We start from the raw sequence: 21,582 nt of genomic DNA on the forward strand, positions 1-21,582 counted from the left end.
TGCTGAAGCATATTTTGAAGAATATTATTGAAGGATATTTAAATAGATACTTATTTCTCTTTCATTCCAGAGCCACAGAAGAATCAGGCAAAAATAATGAAAACGCTACAGTGGTGCTGTCTGGTGACATGTGGATGAAATAATGCAGCCATTCCATTCTGCCAAGCTGAAGTTTGGTTGCCAAGTCCTTGAGCTTTACCATGAAAAATGCTCTTTCCCCTAACCTCAGCTTCCCATCCATGTAATTTCCAGTTATCCCCTGAATTAAGATTTCAGCGATGGAAAGAGCAGTGATTTCTGCATGTTAGTAAGAGACTACCTTCCGGTATACTCCAGCTGACATTTTATCCATTTTCTCTGATTTAATGAGTTAGCTAGTATAGGACACTGATATTTGGGAGGGCAAAAAGCAGGACCTCCTGTGAAGATGCCAGACCCTCGCAACTTTCTGCAACTCCCTCTCGCTGTTGACTTCATGCATTGCTTTCTTTTCCTTGGATAGATTTTAGAGATTGGTAACAAAAAGGTTTTTCTAAACCTTTAATTTTGGTGGATTGCTGCTGGGATACTTCAGAGGCAAAGTGGAAGCGAACATCAGTGGGGCAGGTCTCTCCCCCGCAAGCAGGGGAAACCATGATCCAACGTGGGAAGTGAAGGATTTGAAGAGCTTGGAGATGGGGCAGCACATTGCTTCACCTGAGCACCCAAGAGGAGCAGTTGCACAAGGACCTATGATGTGGCAAAGCGTTAATTTCTGTTACTAAAGGGGCCTTGGGCCTCTAGCAGCCCAAAGTTGAAGATGGCAGGGGTGCCAAGTGTGATAGCCTGGGCTAATTAAGAGAATGTCGTGATTTAATCCCAGGTGGCAGCTAGGACCACGCAGCTGCCCACCCATTTCCCCCTGGTGGGACGGGAGAGAGAATTAGAAGTGTAAAAGTGAGAAAAAACTCCTGGGTTGAGATAAGGGCAGTTTAATAGGTAGAGCAAAAGCCGTGCGCACAAGCAAAGAAAAACAGGGAATTCATTCCCTGCTTCCCATGGGCAGGCAGGCATGCAGCCATCCCCGGGAAAGCAGGGCTTGGGAAGACAAATGCCATCACTCCGAATGTCCCCTCCTTTCTCCTTCTTCCTCCAGCTTTATATACCGAGCTGGATGATGTCATACGGTGTGGAATATCCCTTCGGCCAGCTGGGGTCAGCTGTCCCGGCTGTGTCCCCTTGTGGCACCCCCCCAGCCCTCGCTGGCTGGGGCGGCGTGAGGAGCAGAAAAGGCCTTGACAGCTCGGCCGCAAGCGAAGCCCAACCCCACAGCTCGGCCCCGCTCCCGCTACCGGCGGGAAAGTCAACTCCACCCCCAGCGGAAGCCACGGCAGAGGAGCAGCCGGGCGCCCCTCTCAAACACCATCTCATGGAAAAACGGAGCGACTCTCGCTGCGGGCGATCCGTCGTCGGACACCTTCCGTCGGACACCGACCGGCTGCCGGCCCAGGCGGCCCCACCGGCACATGAGGACAGAGCGGCCTCCGGGCCGCCCCTCCGGTACCGCCGCGCAGGCCACGCCCCCGTGACCGCGCCCCATCAGATCCCGCCCCTCTAGGAACCGCCTCATCAGGCCCCGCCCCCGCGAAGGACAAGCCCCGTAGCCACGCCCCCTTTCCTCCCGGGCAGTCCCGGCGCTCGGAGATGACCTCACGCGGCCCTGTCTCCCCCCCTTTCCGTGTTTCTCCGCCGGTAACAGGCGGATACGTCACCCGCCGCGCGCCGCGGCCGCTCGCACGCGCCGCGCCGCACTCGTGCCGCCGCCATGAGCTGCCCGGTGACGTGCGTCGCCTGGGTGCGCTGCGGCGTTGCCAAGGAAACGCCGGACAAGGTGTGTGCGGGGAGGGCCGGGCTGAGGGGACCCCCGTCCGCCCCCCCCTTTTCCCCGCCGCCCTCACCCCTTTGTCCCTGTCCGCCCCGCAGGTGGAGCTCGACCAGGAGGAGCTGAACCGTCTGATCGAGGAGGCCCAGGACAGGCTGGGGTGAGCCGGGGGGGAGCGGGGCCGGGGCGGGGTTGGAGCCCCCACCCGGGCCTCTCCGAGGTGTGGAGGGGCCGGGCGGGGGGAGAGGCCGGGAGGGTTCGCTGAAGGCCCGGCTCGGGAAGCGGCCGCGGGCAGAGGAGATCGGCACCGGTCGGCGTTGGGTTCCTGCTGAAGCGACCGTGCCGGGTGAGCCTGAGTCCCGGGAGGGTCGTCTGTCCGGGGATCGAAAGGAGAAACGTCGGATGGGGGGTGTGCCCTGCCTTCCGTCGTGGATACGGCAACGTGGGGTTGTGTTCCCGTGTGGTTCTTCTGCCGTGACCCATGGGCCGTCAAGCTCCCTGAGCCTTTCAGGTGAAGTCTGTGGAGACCCTGGTCCTCACTGGAGTTGCCATTCCTGCCTGGCGTGGCTCTGTGATTGTGGATGCTGGGGGAGTCCGGAGGGAACTTAAGTGCTTCGGAGTGAGGTGAAAGTCCCAAAGTGACACCATGAAAAAGCAGATGCTGAGGGTCCGATGTTACAATCTAAGCAGGTCTGGAGTCCACGCTGGAGCTCAGAAGGACTTGCTGTTTTGTGCTTTGGCAAAAAAAAAAGGCAAAACAGGGGTTTTATTTATGATTCACATATGAAACATATGTATTTATGATTCACATATGAAACAGGAGACATCACAACTCTCCACTCGGCAAGAAAGTCGTTCGGTATGTAGTTGTGTTAAGTTTTCACGCTCTGCTTTTAAGCAAAAGGGAAATAAACTTAGGAAAAGAATAAGAGAAGTGACAGATTTAGAAAACATATTCTATGGAAGACAATAAAGGAGTTCTCCGATTTCTGATATTTACTTTAGAAATCATACCTATGAGAACTATCTTGGCTCATCGCTGCCTTGGAGTTTTGCATACAGAAGGACAGAAATGCCAGATCCTGCTCCTAGGACACAGTAATGCTTGTCACAAGTAGGAACTGGGAGAGGAGTCGCTGGAGAGCAGCCCTGCAGAGAGGGATCAGGGGGTGCTGGTCGGCAGCAGGCTCAATAGGAGCCAGCAGTGTGCCCTGGCAGCCAAGAGGGCAAACTGCATCCTGGGGTGGGTCAAACACAGCATCACCAGCCGGTCAAAAGAGGTGCTTATCCCACTGTATTCAGTGGTGGTGAGGCCTCACCTTGAGTACTGTATGTGTTTCCGGGCCCTACAATTTAAGGATGTGAAGGTCCTTGAATGTGTCCAGAGGAGGGCAACAAAGCTGGTGCAAGGTCTGGAAGGAATGTCTTGTGAGGAACAGCTAAGGACTTTGGGCCTGTCTAGTTTGGAGAAAAGGAGACTGAGGGACGACCTCATTGCTCTCTACAGCTTCCTGAGGAGGGGACGTTCTTATCTCTTCTCCCTGCAATCCTGTGATAGGACATGTGGAAATGGTTCAAAGCTGACCAGGGGAGGTTCAGACTGGGTGTTGGGAAGTATTTCTTTACTGAGAGTGTGGTCAAACACAGGAACAGGCTTCCTAGAGAAGTGGCTGGTGCCTGTCAGTTCTTGAGGCATTTGAACAATGCCCTTAACATGCCTTAACTTTTGGTCAGCTCTGAAGTGGTCAGGCAGTTGGGCTAGATTGTTATAGATCCCTTCAAACTGAAGTTATTCTATTCTCCTCTATTCTATTCTATTCTATTCTATTCTGAGAAATATTGCCTGTTGTGATAGGAGAAGGGGTAATGGTTTTACACTAAAAGAGGGAAGAGTTAGACTAGATACAAGGAAGAAATTTTTTATTATGAGGGTGGTGAAACATTGGAACAGGTTGCCCAGAGAGGTGGTAGATGCCCCATCCCTGGAAACATTCAAGGTCAGGTTGGACAGGGCTCTGAGCAACCTGATCTATCTGAAGATGTCCCTGCTTATTGCAGGGTGCTTGGACTAGTTGAACTTTAAAGGTCCCTTCCAACCCAAACTGTTCTACCATTCTTTGAAATACAGTGTATCCAGCAGGAATGAGTTCCTGTGGCACACTGCATTGCGCTGTCTGGGATATCGGTTAGGTCCTCAGCCAACGTTTGATCTATGCTTCTACTACTTCTCCTGAATTTTTGGCACACAGAGTTTTCTAGATGTTGCGTAGTTTGTCCTGTAAGAAGTAATCTGCAATATGTTCCTACCTAGTGAATCCTATGTTGTGGGGTTTTTTCTAATATAAGCATGGGAAGTATGAGGAAATAATGTCTTAAAAATCTTGAAGAAATGCAAGAGTCATCACACATGACAGGACAAGTAGGTGGGAGGAAAAAAAAAAGGGAATGAATTGGACACGTGCAAATGCACAGCAGTGAGGTTGAGAGCATTGTATCCACAAAAAAGGGTAAGAGAAAGGGATTTAGACACACAGTTTAGCTCTGTCAAGCAAAATTTGTGCCACATTTTGTCACGAAAACTTTCAAGAAAACACTTTCTCTGGAAGCCTGAGAATAATGGTGCCTTGTATTTTGGGAAAAGATGGGAAAGGAGTGAATAGATTTCCAAATTAGTGACATAAAGACTTGAAACCATGTGAACAGCCAGGATGGTGTGCTGAAACCTTGTTAGCAGTCCCCTAAGCAATTACCTGGAAGCATGCTAAATGTCTGTCACAGTTTCTCAGGGATTTGTATCTTTAAACAGGGATGGTGCTGATGGTAGCAATGAAGGCCAGATGGCATGTGACAGACCTAAGTCTTCTCATAAAAATGAAGATGCGTCTGATAATGAGCTTGAGGAGTATGATCTGGACAATTATGATGAAGAGGAATACACAGGTAAGAATTTAAATATCAGATATGCAATGGAGGTGAAGAACCTTTTCACCTCTTATCATACTTGAGAAATTAGTATCCTAAAGCTACACAGTGCTATGTTTCAAATTATCGAAATTCACATTTTTAACTATTTGCTTGTCCCAGTTTTGGAAGTCATTTAGTGAGTGAAACAATTTGATGTGTCTCCCTGACACTAGAACTGAGACCAGTGTTGGAAAGAGTTTCACTCCCCCTGCTGTAGTGCTGGAGCAGAGCAGCAGAAGTCCCTGAAAGCACTAAGCAGTTTAAGAGGTTCTTATGTTTGCAATTTGAAACTTCATTAGCCCACTCCTGATATTTTGCAATACAGCTGGTGGTACAGAAGTTTCTAACTTCATCTGTCACTGGCATGTATAAAAAATATTCTGAAATTCCCATCTAGGTGAATTAAAACTTGAAGACTCTTTGGCTGCTTTGGCAGTATATGGGAACAATGATCAGGATCCTTACATCACTCTAAAAACCACTGTAAGTACTGTAAAAATGTGATATATCTCAAACAGCATAAACTTAAAAATCAGTTAATTTTTTCCACTGCTGGACTGCCTTAGGGTCTGTAGGTGCTTGCAGTCCTCTTTCAAAGGCTTGCCAGATTTTTGATCAGATAGAACTCTTTTAAGGTTGCTTTGTGCCGTCCCCTCTATGTGTGCTTTTTACGTTTAAGTCAGATATTATAGTGAACTGGCTCATTGTTTAAGCCATGTGCTTCTGTATGTGGAGGTGATTTGTCATCTATCTAGTAGGACCCAGAAAATGGTTGAAGTAACAAATCTCAGTATCTCAGGCCACTAAGGACCCAAACAAGAAAACTTCCCAGATTGCAAGACTCTTACACCCTCCACCAGTTTGTGAAACTAACCAAACTGAGGTGGACTCGGACTATGTGTCAAATTAGGGGTTTAGGATGAAGAAATATGTCCCTGTTAAGCATATATGCATAGCATATTGTGTAGTTCACTGTTTCTGCTTGCATTAGTTTCCAAGTATCAGATAGGGAACATCTGTGCAGGAGCTGGCTTTGTAGGAGCTCTGTAGGGGGTGAAGAAGTCTCTGGCTGCAGCCTGACACAAGCTGTGTCAGCAGTGCTGTCCTGCCATGCAGCCTGTTTGTCTTTTTCTGGTGAACAGGGATGCAGCATGCAAGACATGAGGTAATCCTACTGTACTTAACATCACTATTGCCTTAGCTAGAATATTGGGTGCTTCTTCAGAGAAGATATGGAGAAAGTTCAGAGAATATCCCACAGATGAGCTCAGAAGGATAGACTGTAGCTTGTCAGTGACTTATTTACATGGAGAGATTAGAGAAATCTGTTACAAGGTGAGGTTGTCTGAGAAGAGATGATGTAAACTGGAGAGCAGTTAGGAGAGACTATGATCATCTGGGGCAGAGTGGTGAAGTAGGTGAATTTTTGAGACCTGGTCTAAGCATAAGGATTCTGAGATTTTTCTGGGTGCTGTCCTTCCTTATAGTACTTTGGATTCTTTACCAAGCTAATAAGACTGTAAGAAAAGAGTAGCTCTAGGCTTCTACCACAATGTCCAGTGCGTGTGTCAGGGGAGTTTGTCAAACATGTAGTCTCAGATAAGGAGTTGTTATGGTGACTTCACATACTTTAACAAAGCTCAAGGAGGAAGGCATGCATCTGATCTTTAAAATGAGTTCACTTGCTATGTGCACTTTGGGGCACTGTATGTTTTCTCTGTGTTCCACTGACTGGTTGATGATTTTTCTTGCTCCCATGTTCCAGTAGAGGAGAGAAATGCTTTAAAAGATAATTTTATGGTCAGAGAGGTACTCATTCGCACAGGGATTCAGGGAGAATATGAACCGCATTTGTTCTGTGTCAGAAAAGCTGACTTTCTGCAAGGCATAGAAAAAATGAGCACCTTTTCCTCAGGCCTTTCTTCCTACGGGAGTCCCTTTTTATTGCTTCAACATGAATGTTACATTGTCTTTTGATATTTACTACTAGCACTGTTGAAGACTAAGTAATGTGTAACATTGTTACATTGTAACATTGTAACAAATGTTACTGTGTAACATTTAGGACAAGAGGAAATGGCCTCAAGTTGCATCAGGGGAGGTTCAGATTGGATATTAGGAAGAATTTTTACATTGAAAGGGTTATTAAGCATTGGAATGGGCTGCCCAGGGAAGTGGTTGAGGCACCATCCCTGGAGGTATTCAAAAGATGGGTTGACGCAGTGCTTAGATACATAGTTTAGTAATGTGGGGGGTCCTTTTGTATGGTTTTCTTTTGGGTTTTGTTGTTTGTTTGTTGTTTTTTTTTCAGAGTTAGGTTGATGGTTGGACTAGATGATCTTAAAGGTCCCTTCCAACCTAGACGATTCTATGATTCTATGATTGATTAATGCAAAGAATTGCAGTACTTGATAGAATTCAAATATTAAGAAGATGCTTGAAGTGGAAAAAAAAAAAAAAGAAATTAAAAGCTCGCGACAAGATGTCCAAAAAGTCTTGTATGTGTTGCATGTTTGAAGGATGGTACTTTGTTTGTACCATCTATTGATGGTGCGAACTATTGACTTTTATGTACAGCTCTTAGTTTTCCACTAAAATTCCCTGAATGCCTTCCATTCCTCAGTAACAATGAAAATTAGATGAGAGGTTACATCTGTTCTGGTACAGCTGAATGCCCAGTATAGCTGTAGGCAGTACTTTTCTGGAAATATTTTCCAGAAAGTAGACAATGCTTTAATGCTCTTGGAATTGCTTCCTGGATGTGAGGAGCAGTTACAGTATGCTTATTGTGTAAAATGCTGTTACACGATATAACCGCTCGAGGCGTGAGAGCACAAGGGAAATAAGCTATGTGTGTGGGCTTCTAGTGGTGGTTTTCTTTTCAGCAATGGGCTGCATCATGGTAGCCTTAAAAGATGGCTTCATATTTGGTAATTAAACAACTCTCTAAATCCCCCTAGGTCCTCATAAACAGTCCTTCAACCTTCCAGTTCCTGTCTTTCTCTGTTCACCACTATAAGATGGTTTTAGATGGGTGGGCAGCAGGGCGTTGGATTTTGAGTATTTTCAGTTATGGTTAAAAGTTATTACTGATTCAGCCATTTGAACATGTGTAGTTTTGAGCATTTTTGTGCTTTTCTTAACATCCGTTGTCCTCTCCTTTTTCTGTTGTTCAGGATCAATATGAGCAGGAGGACTTTTTGATTAAGCCCACTGACAATCTTGTCCTTTGTGGCAAAGCTGATAAAGATTACTGTAGTTTGGAGGTCCATGGTAAGTAATACAGGAGTTGTTCCTTACAGTGAAGCTAGGGAATATGTCTTGCCTAGCCTGTTCCATGTTGCTGTGTAGAAGAGGGGGAAGGTGGTTTTTGGAAGGTTTTTCCTCCCCATGTGCCCTGTGTGTTTTGTCCTCTGTTTTTTTTTTTATGTCATGATGCTTTAGCCACTTTCCAGAACTAGAGTATTTAATGTGGAGTTACTGTTATTTAGAGGATAGTGTGCCTTTATCAGGCTGTATAGGATTTCCTTTCCTTATTTCATTCCTATTGACACTTAGAAAATACTATGGCAATTTTATTCTCTGAGCATACGGTCTTTCTTCCAAACAGTCATGCAAGCTTCCTTTAAGAGATTGTTGTTGGGTTTGTTTTTTTCACTTGCTTTCTCCTTGCTTCTTTAAATGTGCTTTCCACTGCTAGGAATAGAAGAATCACCACCTTTATTATCTTAATTTTAGAAGAGGTGATCCTTAATAATGTCAAAATACCACTTGTTCCAAGGATGGATTTAGTTTTACCGTGTAAAAGATTTTTCTATTGCAGCAAGAAGTACTACGGAGTGTGCTGAAGTTACCACCTTTTCTTATGGTGGTTCTTTGGGTAAATGTTTCTGGCTATTGCTGCTATGGTACATGTTTCTGCAAGCAAAGTATTCTGTTCTAAGAAAACAACAAGACCAAAGTGTTTGAAGGCATCTCTTCAGATACCAATATCTGGTATTCTCTGTATCTGGAGGTGTTTACCAATTTTATTAACTGTGTTATTTTCCCTGTATAAACTTATTAAACAGTAGCACAGCCTTCTGCAGTTTATAATCTTGTATATCTTTAATTCTTTTTCAGTTTACAATCATGAAGAGGACTCATTTTATGTACATCATGATATTATCTTGCCAGCTTACCCTTTGTGTCTGGAGTGGTTGAATTTTGATCCTAGCCCTGACGAATCACTAGGTAAACTACAAAGGATACTGTAAATGCCCAGTTAATAGTTCAAAAGTATATAAATATAATATTGTCATTGAATAATTTCCTCCAGTGATATGAACAGAAATAAAACCAAAACGCTAAGGCGGAAAAACTGGATATCAGGGGTTTTTTTTTGGTTTGGTGATACAGTTATCTTAGTGATGCTGCCATAACAAGCGGTTTGATTAAAACACTGGTTTTATTACAAATAACTAAGTTATTGTCAATTGGCAGACCAGAGCAAGCTCATCTCTAATCTGCTTTATTTTCCACTTGCAAGTGAAAGGTTGCTTTTGTTCAAAATCATTATGGCCAAAGCAGTTAATTAACTGTAAAACACAGCAAAATGTATATATATTTATATATTTGGTAACCTTTTTCCTGTGTTTTACAGATACTATTTTTTTTAGCACGGGGAATGTGTTTTGGTTTTATTTTCCTTAAAAAAACAAACAGAACGTGGAACTTTATACAGCTTCTTTGTACAGTTACTTGTACTGAAGGGGAAGTTTATTGGCAAGCAAGTAAATTTTTCTCTGGCAACATGTGCTGTCAGTTGATATTTTTAAATTGTTCCTTGTCACTTATAATCATCAAAGATGTTCAAATAGAAGATGCTGGCACGTAAGTGCAAGTTTTACTTAATCAAAGAAATAAGTAACAGCTGGATTGCCAAATACGCTGTTTTGTAACTAAATAAATGTGGTTGCATTTGGGTTTCTGCTTGTAGGAAATTATGTTGCGGTGGGTAACATGACCCCAGTTATTGATGTTTGGGACCTTGATATAGTGGAATCCTTAGAACCAGTCTTTTCTCTTGGAGACAAGAAAGAAAAAAAGAAGAAAAAGAAAGGAAAGAAAGTAAGTATTGCAAAATGGTTTATTATCTGGTCGGATGTAGGAAACTTAGAGCAAGGATAATGTTCTTATTACTATTTTTCTGACAGTAAAAAAAATTGTAGATGATCTGGTTTAATGCCATCTGTCATGTTGAAAGATGGTGTTTAGACAGGTTACAGAAGGTAATGTCATGGTCGTCTGCAATAGGTTAAAATTAGTATTTTTCTGTGTCTCAGAGTTGAAAACGTGTTGAGCAATAAAGGACAAGGTTGACACTAATAAAATACATTTACTCGGGATTCACCTCTGCTAACTTTATCTAAAATTTAAGCATATTTTGAGCTAGTTGTCGAGGTTGTCTAAGGTGAATGCATAGAGACACCCCCAGAGAATGGCCGAGTTTCTTTTAGTGGACTGCAGAGAAAAACTTAACTACCAAAGAGGAAGACTGAGGTTTAGACTGGGTGCTAACTTATGTGAGATGAATCTGACCTTCATTGTATGCCTGAATAGGTTGTTATGATCTGTCCAAATTCTTTGGTATGTAAAACAAGTATGGAAGATAACAACTTAAATCTTCTTAGTTTTGCTGATAGTAGGTGCTTCAGGAAGTGCTAAAGACTTCCTCGACTGAATAGGAAAGGTGAACACTGGGTATATAGCTAGTCTTGGTTTCCCAAATGAAGGAGCACTGCAGTGTTAGCTAAAGAACCACTCTGTGTAATTGTGAAGGAGGGTTACTTCTGGAGCTCTCAGACCTTCTGGTTTTAAAAACAGTAGAAAAAATATCCTTGGAAGGGGAATTTGTTCTGTGAAACTTGCTTCTGAAAATCACTGAGTTATCAGAATTGCTGTTACCTCAATTTGAAATGCTAATTGTTCTCTCTGTAGATAATTGAAGTCTGGAATTAAGAACAGAAGAGGAATGGTGTGGCTTATGGGAGGTTTCCAATTGCTGTCTGAGTAAACTTTGAAGCTTAACAATTTAAAATTAGAATTTGTAGGAGCTGGCAGTTACACAGGCCTAAAGCTCAGTTAATTGGGAGGAGAGAGAGGGAACTGCCAGGAGTGTTTAGGAAGAAGCTGCACATTAGATGGAAGCAACGAGATTTCTCCTACTAGCCTGGAGGGAGTAACCAGTTCTGGAAGCCCACCAGCTGTGAGCGGAGCAATCTGAGATCTGGGGTAGGAGGTGAGGTACGGGTATTGCAGAGATAGTTCTGTCAAAAGCCTTGTTGTTAAGTGACAAATAATTTAAAACATGAAGTTGCTTGTGAAGGCATTAAGGAGTTCATACTAATGTGTTGAAATGCTTGATTGCTGTTGGAGCTATAATTTTCAGAAGTCTGTTTATGTTGTATTTGCATACACAGAGTTTATCTTCAGAAGGGACAGCAAAAGGACATACTGATGCTGTGCTTGATCTTTCGTGGAATAAACAAAGCAGGTAAAAGAATACAACAGAACAACAATGGATGGTTCCAAATGGATGGTATACTTAATTTGGCATATATTTTTCACACAAATCCAAAATCTTATGTAGTATAGCATTGAACTTGAAAATAGTGCTGAAATAAATAAATTCTCAAAAATACATATACACACACCTTTTTTATTTTTTTTAACCGGAAGTCTTTATTTTTTTTTAAACCTATGTATTGCTGCAGGTCACTTTTTATTTGCAGGTTGTCCAGATGAGGGCAGGGCTAAGGTGGGTCTGAACCATTTGATAAATTGGCTACATTTAAGTCAGATGCACAAATTGGAGAAGCAGAAGGGCTGCCCTGATCTGTGCCAGTCTGCCAGTGACCTAAACCACCATTTCAACAGACAGAAGTAGATTTATAGAAGGAAGTCCTTGCTATTCTGGTTTGTCTCCTCTGGCTTTTGCCCCAGAGCTGTGAACAGAAAAGAGAGTGTAAAAGCCCTAATAGCACAGTTTCAGAAATGCCTCTGACCTTTGGGTTATCCTAGACAGAGAGAATTCCCTGTTGCTTGAAGGAACTAGCAATGAATTGCTGCTATTCAAGCAACACAAAGCTGGTCCGTCTTGGGGGAGAGGTCAAGGACAATGTGCTGACTGAAATAAAGATCCTGCTGGTTTTTTATCGTTTAGGTGGTTTTTAACAGTTCAGCTGCCAGAGGGTCCTCAGCATGGGCCACGGGCTGTTTTTTATTTTTTTTTTTTTTTTCCTGCTGTCATAAATGCCTCTGGAGATACACAGTCAACTCCGCATACTCCTGATGAGCCTTCACTTGTAATGCTTTGTTATCTAGATACTGAAGAAGGAAACACCCACAGACATGCAGTAAATGTACATAAATTGCATGCTTAATTTACAGCATGCTGTCTATTGCTCTTAAATTATACACGTATGCAGTGTGGTAGTGGTCATTCCATCAGTCTTAAAAAAAGAGCAGCTTTCATGTACCTAGAAATGGTTGTCTGGTGATAATATAGAGCCAAGTCACAAAAATTGCGGCTGCAATAGTTAAGTGTCTGGAATGCGTAATTCTGTAATGTGCTGAGTTACCATTGATACCAGTAGATTTCAGGAAATAAAACCAGCCTTGAAGCGGGAAGCTTATGGGCAAAACAAGGAATGCCTTGGAGCAGCTTATATTTAAATGTTTTGTTGTTGTTTGGGTTTTTAAAGCAAGACATGATGTGACAGCTCACTATAAATAACTTCTTGCTTGTAGGTCATAATGGTGTCAGTGTAAAATGTTCTCATAGCCTTCACTATGCATTTTCTTAACTTTCCGTTGTAGCATTGTTTGGGAGAACAGTGTTTCCAGGAGAATGTTAGCTCTTTCAGTCAGAAACACCCAGTTAATGTAAAAAGAAAAAAGTGAGGAGGGAGCAGTTTCAATCAAAAACAATGTGTTGAGGAAATAGATCTGTTTTTAAGAGCAATAGAGCAATGGTAGCAATTGTACTGTGAACTGGACAGGCCTTTGGGAATGTTTTGAGGGTTTTTTTTGATTAAATTTTTAAACTGTGCATTTATTGCTCTTAAGACAATTGGTCAAATTTAAGTTGAAATGTGGGGTCTGTAAACCAAGTGAAATGTTAGTGGTTCCTTTCAGCATTCTATTAAGGGTGTACAGTGCTGGGTCTTCAGTAGTTAAATAAATACTTACAATATTTTGCTCTCTAATATCTAAACACAGGTTTTTCTGGTTCTTGGCTGTATGTGTATGCAAACAGCACTAACTTGCATAGGTAATGTTTAAAAGTATTGTCTTAACGTCAAAGGAAAGGAATTACTTAGAAGCCTTTCTTGCTTTGCTTTGTTCAAGAAATCTTCCAGAAAATGGTATTTTAACTGTTGTCAGGGGGGAAATACAAGCAAAACTGTCAATGTTGTTGTTTATAAGTGTTGTGCTAATATAATGTAATCTAGTCTGTTTGTAGTCTTTACTTGTAACGTAGAATTACCTTCAGGGAGTTATCCATCAGGTTTGAGGTATATAGTCTATAGACCAGAGAGTACTTGATTTCAGAATCAGGCTCTCTATATATTTTGGATTTTTGACCGTTATTTGTTTGTATCTGTATAAAGATTTTTAGAACTTATTTTTTGTTCCATTACCAGGAATGTTTTAGCAAGTGCATCTGCTGACAATACTGTGATTTTGTGGGATATGTCTGTGGGAAAGCCAGCAGCCAGCCTGACACTACATACAGACAAGGTATGCAATGATTGCTATGTTTCTTTCAGCGTAAAATACAGAGAAAAAAAAACCCAGTTTTTCGTTAGCTGCTTGGTGTTGAACCCTTAGAACAACAACTCTGTAATTTTCTAACAACTGTGCAGAGTAGTTTAAATTTCTGAATTAGTTGTTTTTGTGAAAAACGCTGTATGTGCTTTTAAAAAGGTTATTTAACTTATCCTTTAGAAAGTTTGCAAAGACTTACAGCAGTTTTTAAAACGCCTTTTGTGTGAAAGCCCGGATGGCTGGGAATCTAATAGTACCGGTACATGCTACAAAAAATAGATCTCTAAGCGTAGGTCAAGCTGTAACTCTCTCTTAAGGCAACAATGAATGTTGGTTACAGTTTGTCCTATGTAAGAAAGGTTTAAAATAAATGATACTAAAATACCTTAGTGATGGGTACTTCAGAAATGAATTCACCTCATCGTAATTAAAATGTGAAAGTTAGTTATTAATAGCTATAACCTTATTTTGCTGTTAACAAAGTCACTGCCCTTGGCAAACTCTGGATTTTCATTTTTTGCTAACATCTGCATTTCTCTCCAAACTGGAAGCAGCTCTTCTTTTACCTCCTCCAGCTTATTTTTCTAATATCTAGGGCAGAAAGGGGGCATGTGGTTCTGTTCAGTTAAATTATATTGGAAAATATCTTGTTTCCACTGGGTGGGGATGTTTGAAATAAAAATAATGTGCATCTCTTGCACTTTTTTATGAGAAATCTGAGTTATCAACAAGCTTAATAGGAAGTTTTTTGGGGGGGAAATGTGCTGGTTTTGAGGAGGAGGGATTGTGCTGTGTTCAAAGAAAATTCCTTTATATATGTCTTGTATCTCAGTGCTTATTTTTGAAATAAAATCTTCTGTTATCTAGGTCCAGACATTGCAATTTCATCCGTTTGAAACTCAGACCCTTATTTCTGGATCTTACGATAAGTATGTCAGGGTAATATTTTCAAATGTTACACGTGGGGAGGGTATTAGGATTGAATTAAGCCCCTTAAGTTGCCTCAGGTTTTCTTTTTCGTTTGCTTATAACTCTGCCAAATTTGAGTAATGCTATTATTTTTTTCCAGCAAAGTAGCCAGGTTTGTATGTGGCCAAAATGTACTTTTCCTTACCTCTTTCTCAGGACTCGCCAAATACTTTAACCATCTGGACTGACGTTTTCTGTGCCAGGCGTCTGCTCCAAACTGAATTTATTTCTTAATTTGGCCTTATGGCATTTTCTGCGTTGGGGATGTGAATGCTCATTCATGTGAAAACTTGTCCAAGTTTTACCAAACTGTAAGATCGTGGTATGAGAGACTTTAAAATCCCAGTCCTCTCCCTACAGCCTCCATTGATAGGTGTGCCATAGCTGACGTTTAACAGGCTGTCTCCTGGTGATTGCAGCCTGGAGATGCTGTGAAATGGGTTGTGTCTGCACACTTGGACTCGCTCTGTAACTGCCAGTTCTTATAAGCGCTGCCAGCTAAAAAGCTTCCCCTCTGTTCTCCCATCTCCTAGGGGCAACTTTTTAATTTTGTTCTCTGTGATTTTCTTAGATTGATTTTTTTTTTTTTTTTTTTTAATACTGCTTTTAAGACTTTGTCCTTGTTTTAAAATAGTTAAAGTCTCATCAGTCTTTAGCCAAGTCTCTGGCTTCTTTTATGCTGTGCTTAAGTAAAAGTATAGGAGAAAAAACTTTTATTCTTGTTAGGAACCTGCTTGTGTCCGCTTTCCTCCCCCTTGACTTGCTTCAGTAAAAAGAAGGAAAAAAAAGTCCAAATACTGAGACCAGCTTCTGGATCCCTTTTTAGCCAGCCCTTTGATCCCACGGACACTTATAAAGCAGCGTACTATCTATAAACTAGTGAACTGCCTTTGTGGGTTTTTTATGTAAAACCTCGCAGGACCACAGGCTGTTCAATGAATATTGGCAGATGCCTTCGTAACCTGAAAGTCAGACCTGTGTACGTACTGAAACTGTTTTTGTAAAATGCCTGGTAAAAGAACTGAGAAATCTAGATCACATTTCTTTGGGTTTAATTATAGGATAGAGTGGGAGCGGGTTACGCTGTGGCTCTAAATTGCAGTGAGATGTTGCAAGAGTGACATCATCGCTTCTCTCTTGCATTTGCATCCAGGAGCTTTTTGGGTTGGGACAGATTCTGCCGCCACTGGGCTGAGCACGTGCCTGTAAAGAATCCCAAGGGACCCACTAACTCCCATCCGCTCTTTCTCCTTTTTGGAGTAGCATTTCCCTAACCACTTTTAAAGATGAATGTTTTATTTCTTTTTATTAAAGCGTATTTAAAAATGTTTGTATATGTATCAGAAATTTATTTCCTAATTACTGCATTATTTTTGAACAGACATGACTTTAATTTTTAGAAGTCTGTTCATAATTAAGTGATATATTTGCATAATTGTGGTCTCCTTTATGGTAAGTGTGTTACGTATTGAGTAAATTTGAGCTCTGTTTGCTTAGTTTCAATAGAACAGCTGTTTGTAACCAAGAATTCTTCTTTGAAGCATAAGGAAAAAGCTTGTGTTTATCTGAGAAATTGTCATCTGATATTGAGTTGGAAGACTAAATAGTGCAGTTTTTTCCATTTTAATTTTTGAATTATAGTTTACACGGGCCTTCTATAGATGCCAGTGATAAACTTCATAAAGTGTTCTGCCCTGACTTTTTCTTTTTTTCTTTTTAATTTCCTATCTCTTTTTCCCCTAGATCAGCTGTGCTGTACGATTGCAGAAACCCACAAGATAACCATCGAACGTGGCGGTTTAGTGGTCAGGTTGAAAGAGTCACCTGGAATCATTTTTCACCTTGTAATTTCTTAGTGAGTACATGCTCTTCTGTTCTTGGTCTGTTGACTGTTGCCATTTCATTTAACCTGTATTTTTTTGTTCATAATGTTTCTGAATCATATAATGGAGCTGATGGACAGTTGGACTGTTGGTGTTGCTTATTGTAAAAATGCAGTGTGTGGAAGGATGGCTTTAGGTAGTTTTTTCAACAAGTATTTAGAGACCAGCTGCTTATTTGGTATCTTCATTATGACAGTAGAAAAGCAATTGGTGACAATGCTTTTTCACTGCAGAGGTGGCACCTTTGCCATGTTGTTATAGCGTTCAGTGTCTGTGATGTATTTTCCTTTGCATAATTGCTGTTGTGTTTCACGTAGTGAGGCAATTGCAGCTGAGAAGTAGCTAATTAGAACTAAGATCCTGGATATTAATTGTTTCACTTGAGCACTAGAGGGCAGCGTCCTCCTATCTGGCATAGAGCGAAAATACCTTGATTTTGTGGAGATTTTTATAATAAAACTTTTAAAGTAAAAAAAAATCTTTTTTATTATCTCAATGGCTGTCTAGCCATTGTCTAGCCATACACTCTGTGTGTACAGCCAACAAAAGCAGTTGCTCAGTTCTGTTGGGTTTATGATGTAGATCTCTTTCAGTATAATCACACTTAGCTTTGCACAGGGCTATTAAGCAGCCGCTGGATGGCTCCAAAAAATATGAACTGACAGTTAAGGGACTAAAGGCTCTGTATTTCATTGTCTAACATGAGAGCCAAGCAACCATTTTCAAAATACAAGTTAAACGTGTACAGGATTAAGACTTCCATGTAAATGCCTGCAGCACAGTTTAGGTGTGTAGAATAGCTCAGGCACCACCAGGATGGAGTCTGACTTTGGGGATGCAGAACAGTGTACGCTGTGTAATATGCCCTACTAAGAAGCAGGGTAAGTCTGTCTCAAATCACAGGGATTTACTACAGCGTGGGTATTATTTCATAGGAGTTTTTTTTTTCAAATGAGTGACTACAGCTGTTTGTTTTTAAAATGTTGTGGTTCCCTTAGGCAAGCACAGAGGACGGCTTTGTGTACTGTCTGGATGCTCGTTCTGATAAGCCACTGTTTACTCTGAAAGCTCACGATGAAGAGGTGTCAGGTAAATTGTGTGTGTTGTGTTTGTCCCCAGCAGTGAGGCACACCTGGAAGATGTCTTTAACCGATACGGCTGAGGTGGTAGTGATTCCCTGCTTAACAGATAAGAGTTGTGCATACTAATCATGGGTAGTTGGTGTGTGAAACAAATCTCTGCTCAGAAGCCATTGTAAGCAAAGTATTTAACAACGGTGAACTTTTCTCAGTGAATGTAATGAGTAAGAATGTCAAAACAGATCTATTCACTTGGGGTGCACTCTCTGTGGTTTTTTGAGTATGGAAGAACAAAAACTATGCCATCTGGTCCAGCGTTATGAACTATAGTGTTTACCTCCTCTATCTGTAATTATTTTATACTGACATTTATTCTGGAGATTATTTAGGTACAGCACATGGGAAGGTTTTCACACTGCCTCCTTTAGGCTACTTTAATTATCTGAGCTTCTAAAAAGCAACCTGAAGCACCGATCAGGTGTCTAACATGAGATCATATGAATAAACCCCATTGTCTTGGGATAGCAAAAGAGATGGTCTTTGGCAAATGAATGAAGAAAACTTCCTGGGGAAGCCAGGTTATGTGAAGTAAGAAGCAGAACAATAGTATGTTTGTACTGTTAGTGTTGTTGGATTGAGAACCAAAATAAGCCTACATGATGTTAGTTTGCTGTCACGACAGGGAGCAGTGGCAGCATGAAGCTTTCATTAACTTTTTGCTCCTCTGTGCTGGAATGGAGTTTAGTGTGAAAAGAATATTGAGTTTGTTCACAAGACTTTGCTTCAAAGTGTATCCTCATCTCTGTGAAACAGTGGTTCCCTGGTGCTCTCACACTGCTGCACTCTTCATCTTCCAGGGCTACAACTAAGCAGTCAGATCAAAGGGTGCCTTGTGACATCGTCTGCTGACAAATCCGTGAAAATTTGGGATATCCTGGGAGACAGACCAAGTTTAGTCCATTCCAGGGCTATGAAAATGGTAGAGTAATATTAATTTCTTGACGCCGAGAAGTTTTATATATAAACGACGTCTGCTTATTCTTTTTTGTCTAGCTTTAATCTTGTTTTACCTAACGTAACATCTTTTGGGGGGGAAAAAAAATCACATCTGTGTATTCTGGGTAAATCATTCTCCTTACAGTGCAGCATTCAGCTCAGCGTGTAATTGGCAGACTGCTAAAGCCTCAGACCTGAATACCAGTACGTTCTAAGCAGAACTGAGAGGCTCTCCAACGGGTATCTGCCATTCAAAGTTGTGATCTACTGTATGTAATTAGCGGCTCTTGACTTTAATTTTGTGTCTTTACAAAATAAGTTTCAGAAAACTTACATTTGTTTTAAAAAAATATTTTCAGATGACAGATTCATTTTAGGATGATATTTAAAAAAAAAAATAATAAAATCCTGCTCTTTCTTCTTCCTTCGCAGGGTGTTCTATTCTGTGCAGCTTGTTGCCCTGACTTCCCCTTTGTTTTTGCCTTTGGAGGAGAGCGGGAAGGGCTGCGTGTCTGGGATATAAGCAAGATCTCTGCAGGTAACATCCCCATTTCTTTGAATCTCGTGGTTCTTTCCTTGCCTCCAGGGTTTGTAGTTTCAGTAACATATTCCGGTCTGAGGGAAACTGTAGGTTAATATTTTTGCATACCTCAAGACTGTATATGTGTTCACCTTTTCAGCTTCATAAAATGTGGGTTTTTTTCTAACTCGGAGAACTGTGTTTGCCATGTGATTTATTTTCTTGTAGCTGAAGTATAATACCTGATTTCTTATAATACATATGTTTTACTTTTCTCGTAATGTTCCTGGTGTAATCAAGTGTCACATTTTTTGAGTACTTGTAGGAATAAAAGTCAGGATTGGTTTTGATCAGTTGTCGTAGCCTCTTGTAACTAAATGGCATGAATTTTTGGAGGCTTTTAAGAGCTTGGTGGAAACCAGAGAGATTAAAACCAGAAATAAATTATTTAACCTTAATGTTCTGCTGTACAAACTCATCCACTTCACAGTACTTAGGTACAGGAATTATGCACGGGGTGAACCTCTAGAGATGCTCTAGGGGAGAAATAACAGGGCTTTTAATTTAAGTAGCATATGAGGGAGATTGTTCAGACGCGTAAACTTCGGCTCCCTGCAAGGGGGAAAGCTTTTAAAATTGCACCAGGTTAGGACTTCCATTTCATGATTTTTCTGTTCTGTGATTGCCCATGCTGTACCTGCTGTATTGCTCCTGTCTCTGTGACAGTCAGGTGTAAGCAATCCCCTCTCTGTGTTGCAGTGAACGAGGCTTTTGGAAACAGAGAGAGGCACATTCTGGCAAGCGCCAGCTCTGCGGCTTGCAGCTCCACGGCTGGCAGTAGCAGCAACGATTTGGAGACAGCAATGGAATCATGATGGATCAAACATCACAAAATCAAAGTCATTAATGGGACTACAACTAACGCGTATTCTACAAATGCCCCTGTTTGGTGAGAGTTCATAGAAATTACTTGAGTGTCTTGCAATCTGCAGGCTGCTTCATCTCAGACAAAGAAACACGGTGATGTGGTTAAGCTCTAAGTCAGCAGTTCTAAGTTCCTGCCTCTATTACCAGCTTTGAAAGATGAAATCACTTGCTTTTGCCTGAGGTTAGAAACAGGGACTACTATGTGTAAAATTGATATATAAAACAAAACAGTCACTAGAAAAGCATCCTGCTGCTACCAGAAGTTTGCTGAATACTGCAGAGAAGGTAAATATCTTCTAAGGGCATCAGGAAAAATACTTGAGACAGCAGTTGTCTAATAAACAAACAAAAGCTGAATGAAACGACAAGTGTAAATACGTAATTTATCCTTAATTTGAGGCTAGATTTACAGATTTCTAATACAGATTTTAAAAGTTCTTCTACGTAACTTTTTAAAATATTAAGAATATTTCTTGGGCACTAAGTTGGAATCTCTGAGTAGAATCCTGAAATGTATTTCTAACACCTCAGCTCACCACTATCAAGCCAGAAATATCCCAGCTCTACCCCATCAAGGGTTTCTTTTCCCTGGTTCCACTGCACCTGAAGCTTATTGATGTTGCATGTGTATCGGTTTTTCTTCAAGCTCCAAATGTAATATATATAAAGGTAATTTGGACTGAAATAAGGAACTACTACTCAGAAGAGGATGAGAGGCTGTCAGGACACAAAGCGAGGGAAGGGTCACTGTCGCTGGTGAAAACTGTCCATGTTATGTATTCATGTTCTTAACTCCTTCCAGTTGTTTCTGCCTGAAACCTGAAGGCACGGAGGAACACTTTGAGTATCAGCTTAACCACTAACTTAAAACACTTCTTTTAAAGCATCAGGAACCTTGTCAAGGAACATGACTCAATTTCCTCCCATTTAAAATGAACACCCAAGTGCCTTACCCCAGGCTAGAAGTTAAACGGTACTCTTATCCTCCTGTGGAGTTCGTGGAAGGCGGACAGACACTGGAAGGCTTTAAAAATGCCCTGGGAACGAAAGCAACTGGTATCAAAGCAGCCGTAGTGTCAGTGCTTGTAGTGGACAAGATCTTACCACTGCACATTGTAACTCATTCTGGTGAGGTAAAGCGGATGTATGTTACCAGTACAAACTGCAGGTGGGGGAAAGGCAGGACTGTAGGTTTCTTTCCCAGCCCTTGAGGCAAGTGGCTGCTTCTAAATCCACTTCAGCTGTTTCTAGTCTAGTGACACAGGTGTTTCACATGGTGCTGCAGGAACCAAGAATGTTTCAGATGTGTTTGGATTCCTGCCTCAATCCTTTCTCTGCCAAGCAGTGGTGAACGTGGACAACAAATGAACAACTGCTTTTTTTGAAGCTTAAGAACCTCTGTTCAAGTACTCTCCACTGAAAAGCTGCAATTTTTTCAAAGCTTTAATTTGAAATAAATGCTTCATGTTAAGCTCTCTGAGGGTTGTAATTTCTGTTATCTCTACCTTTGGTATTAATTAGCACTGTAGCTCTAGCAGTTGGATTCTATGATCTTAAGGTCTTTCCCAACCT

At 41.5% G+C, this 21,582-nt stretch overlaps 1 protein-coding gene across 2 annotated transcripts; it reads left to right on the top strand.

The window, feature by feature from the left end:
• The first annotated feature begins 1,804 nt into the window (after positions 1–1,804).
• PWP1 (PWP1 homolog, endonuclein) lies at positions 1,805–21,481 on the top strand. Of its 2 annotated transcripts, XM_074168725.1 has the most exons (15): positions 1,805–1,870; positions 1,963–2,021; positions 4,668–4,801; positions 5,223–5,308; positions 8,002–8,098; positions 8,948–9,058; positions 9,804–9,934; positions 11,287–11,360; positions 13,513–13,609; positions 14,504–14,565; positions 16,349–16,460; positions 17,487–17,577; positions 18,425–18,546; positions 18,996–19,101; positions 19,843–21,481. In XM_074168725.1, exons 1-15 carry the CDS (start codon positions 1,805–1,807, stop codon positions 19,956–19,958), a joined length of 1,464 nt encoding a protein of 487 aa, XP_074024826.1. In that variant the 3' UTR covers positions 19,959–21,481. The 2 variants fall into 2 exon arrangements, with proteins under 2 accessions (XP_074024826.1, XP_074024828.1); XM_074168727.1 differs by lacking the exons at positions 1,805–1,870; positions 1,963–2,021; positions 4,668–4,801; ... (1 more) ...; positions 8,002–8,098; positions 8,948–9,058 and having other exon boundaries at positions 9,827–9,938; positions 11,303–11,360.
• Positions 21,482–21,582: the final 101 nt, after the last annotated feature.

This window comes from Numenius arquata, chromosome 2 (assembly GCF_964106895.1).
Source record: "Numenius arquata chromosome 2, bNumArq3.hap1.1, whole genome shotgun sequence".
NCBI classification, from domain to species: domain Eukaryota; kingdom Metazoa; phylum Chordata; class Aves; order Charadriiformes; family Scolopacidae; genus Numenius; species Numenius arquata.

What these genes read in the sequence shown, in the direction of transcription:
- PWP1 (XM_074168725.1), top strand. Translation starts at nt 1,805, where the DNA reads ATGAGCTGCCCGGTGACGTGCGTCGCCTGGGTGCGCTGCGGCGTTGCC. An exon ending in TGACACTACATACAGACAAG is followed by an intron (nt 13,610 to 14,503) that starts GTATGCAATGAT and finishes TCTGTTATCTAG; the next exon opens with GTCCAGACATTGCAATTTCA. An exon ending in ATTTCTGGATCTTACGATAA is followed by an intron (nt 14,566 to 16,348) that starts GTATGTCAGGGT and finishes TTTTTCCCCTAG; the next exon opens with ATCAGCTGTGCTGTACGATT.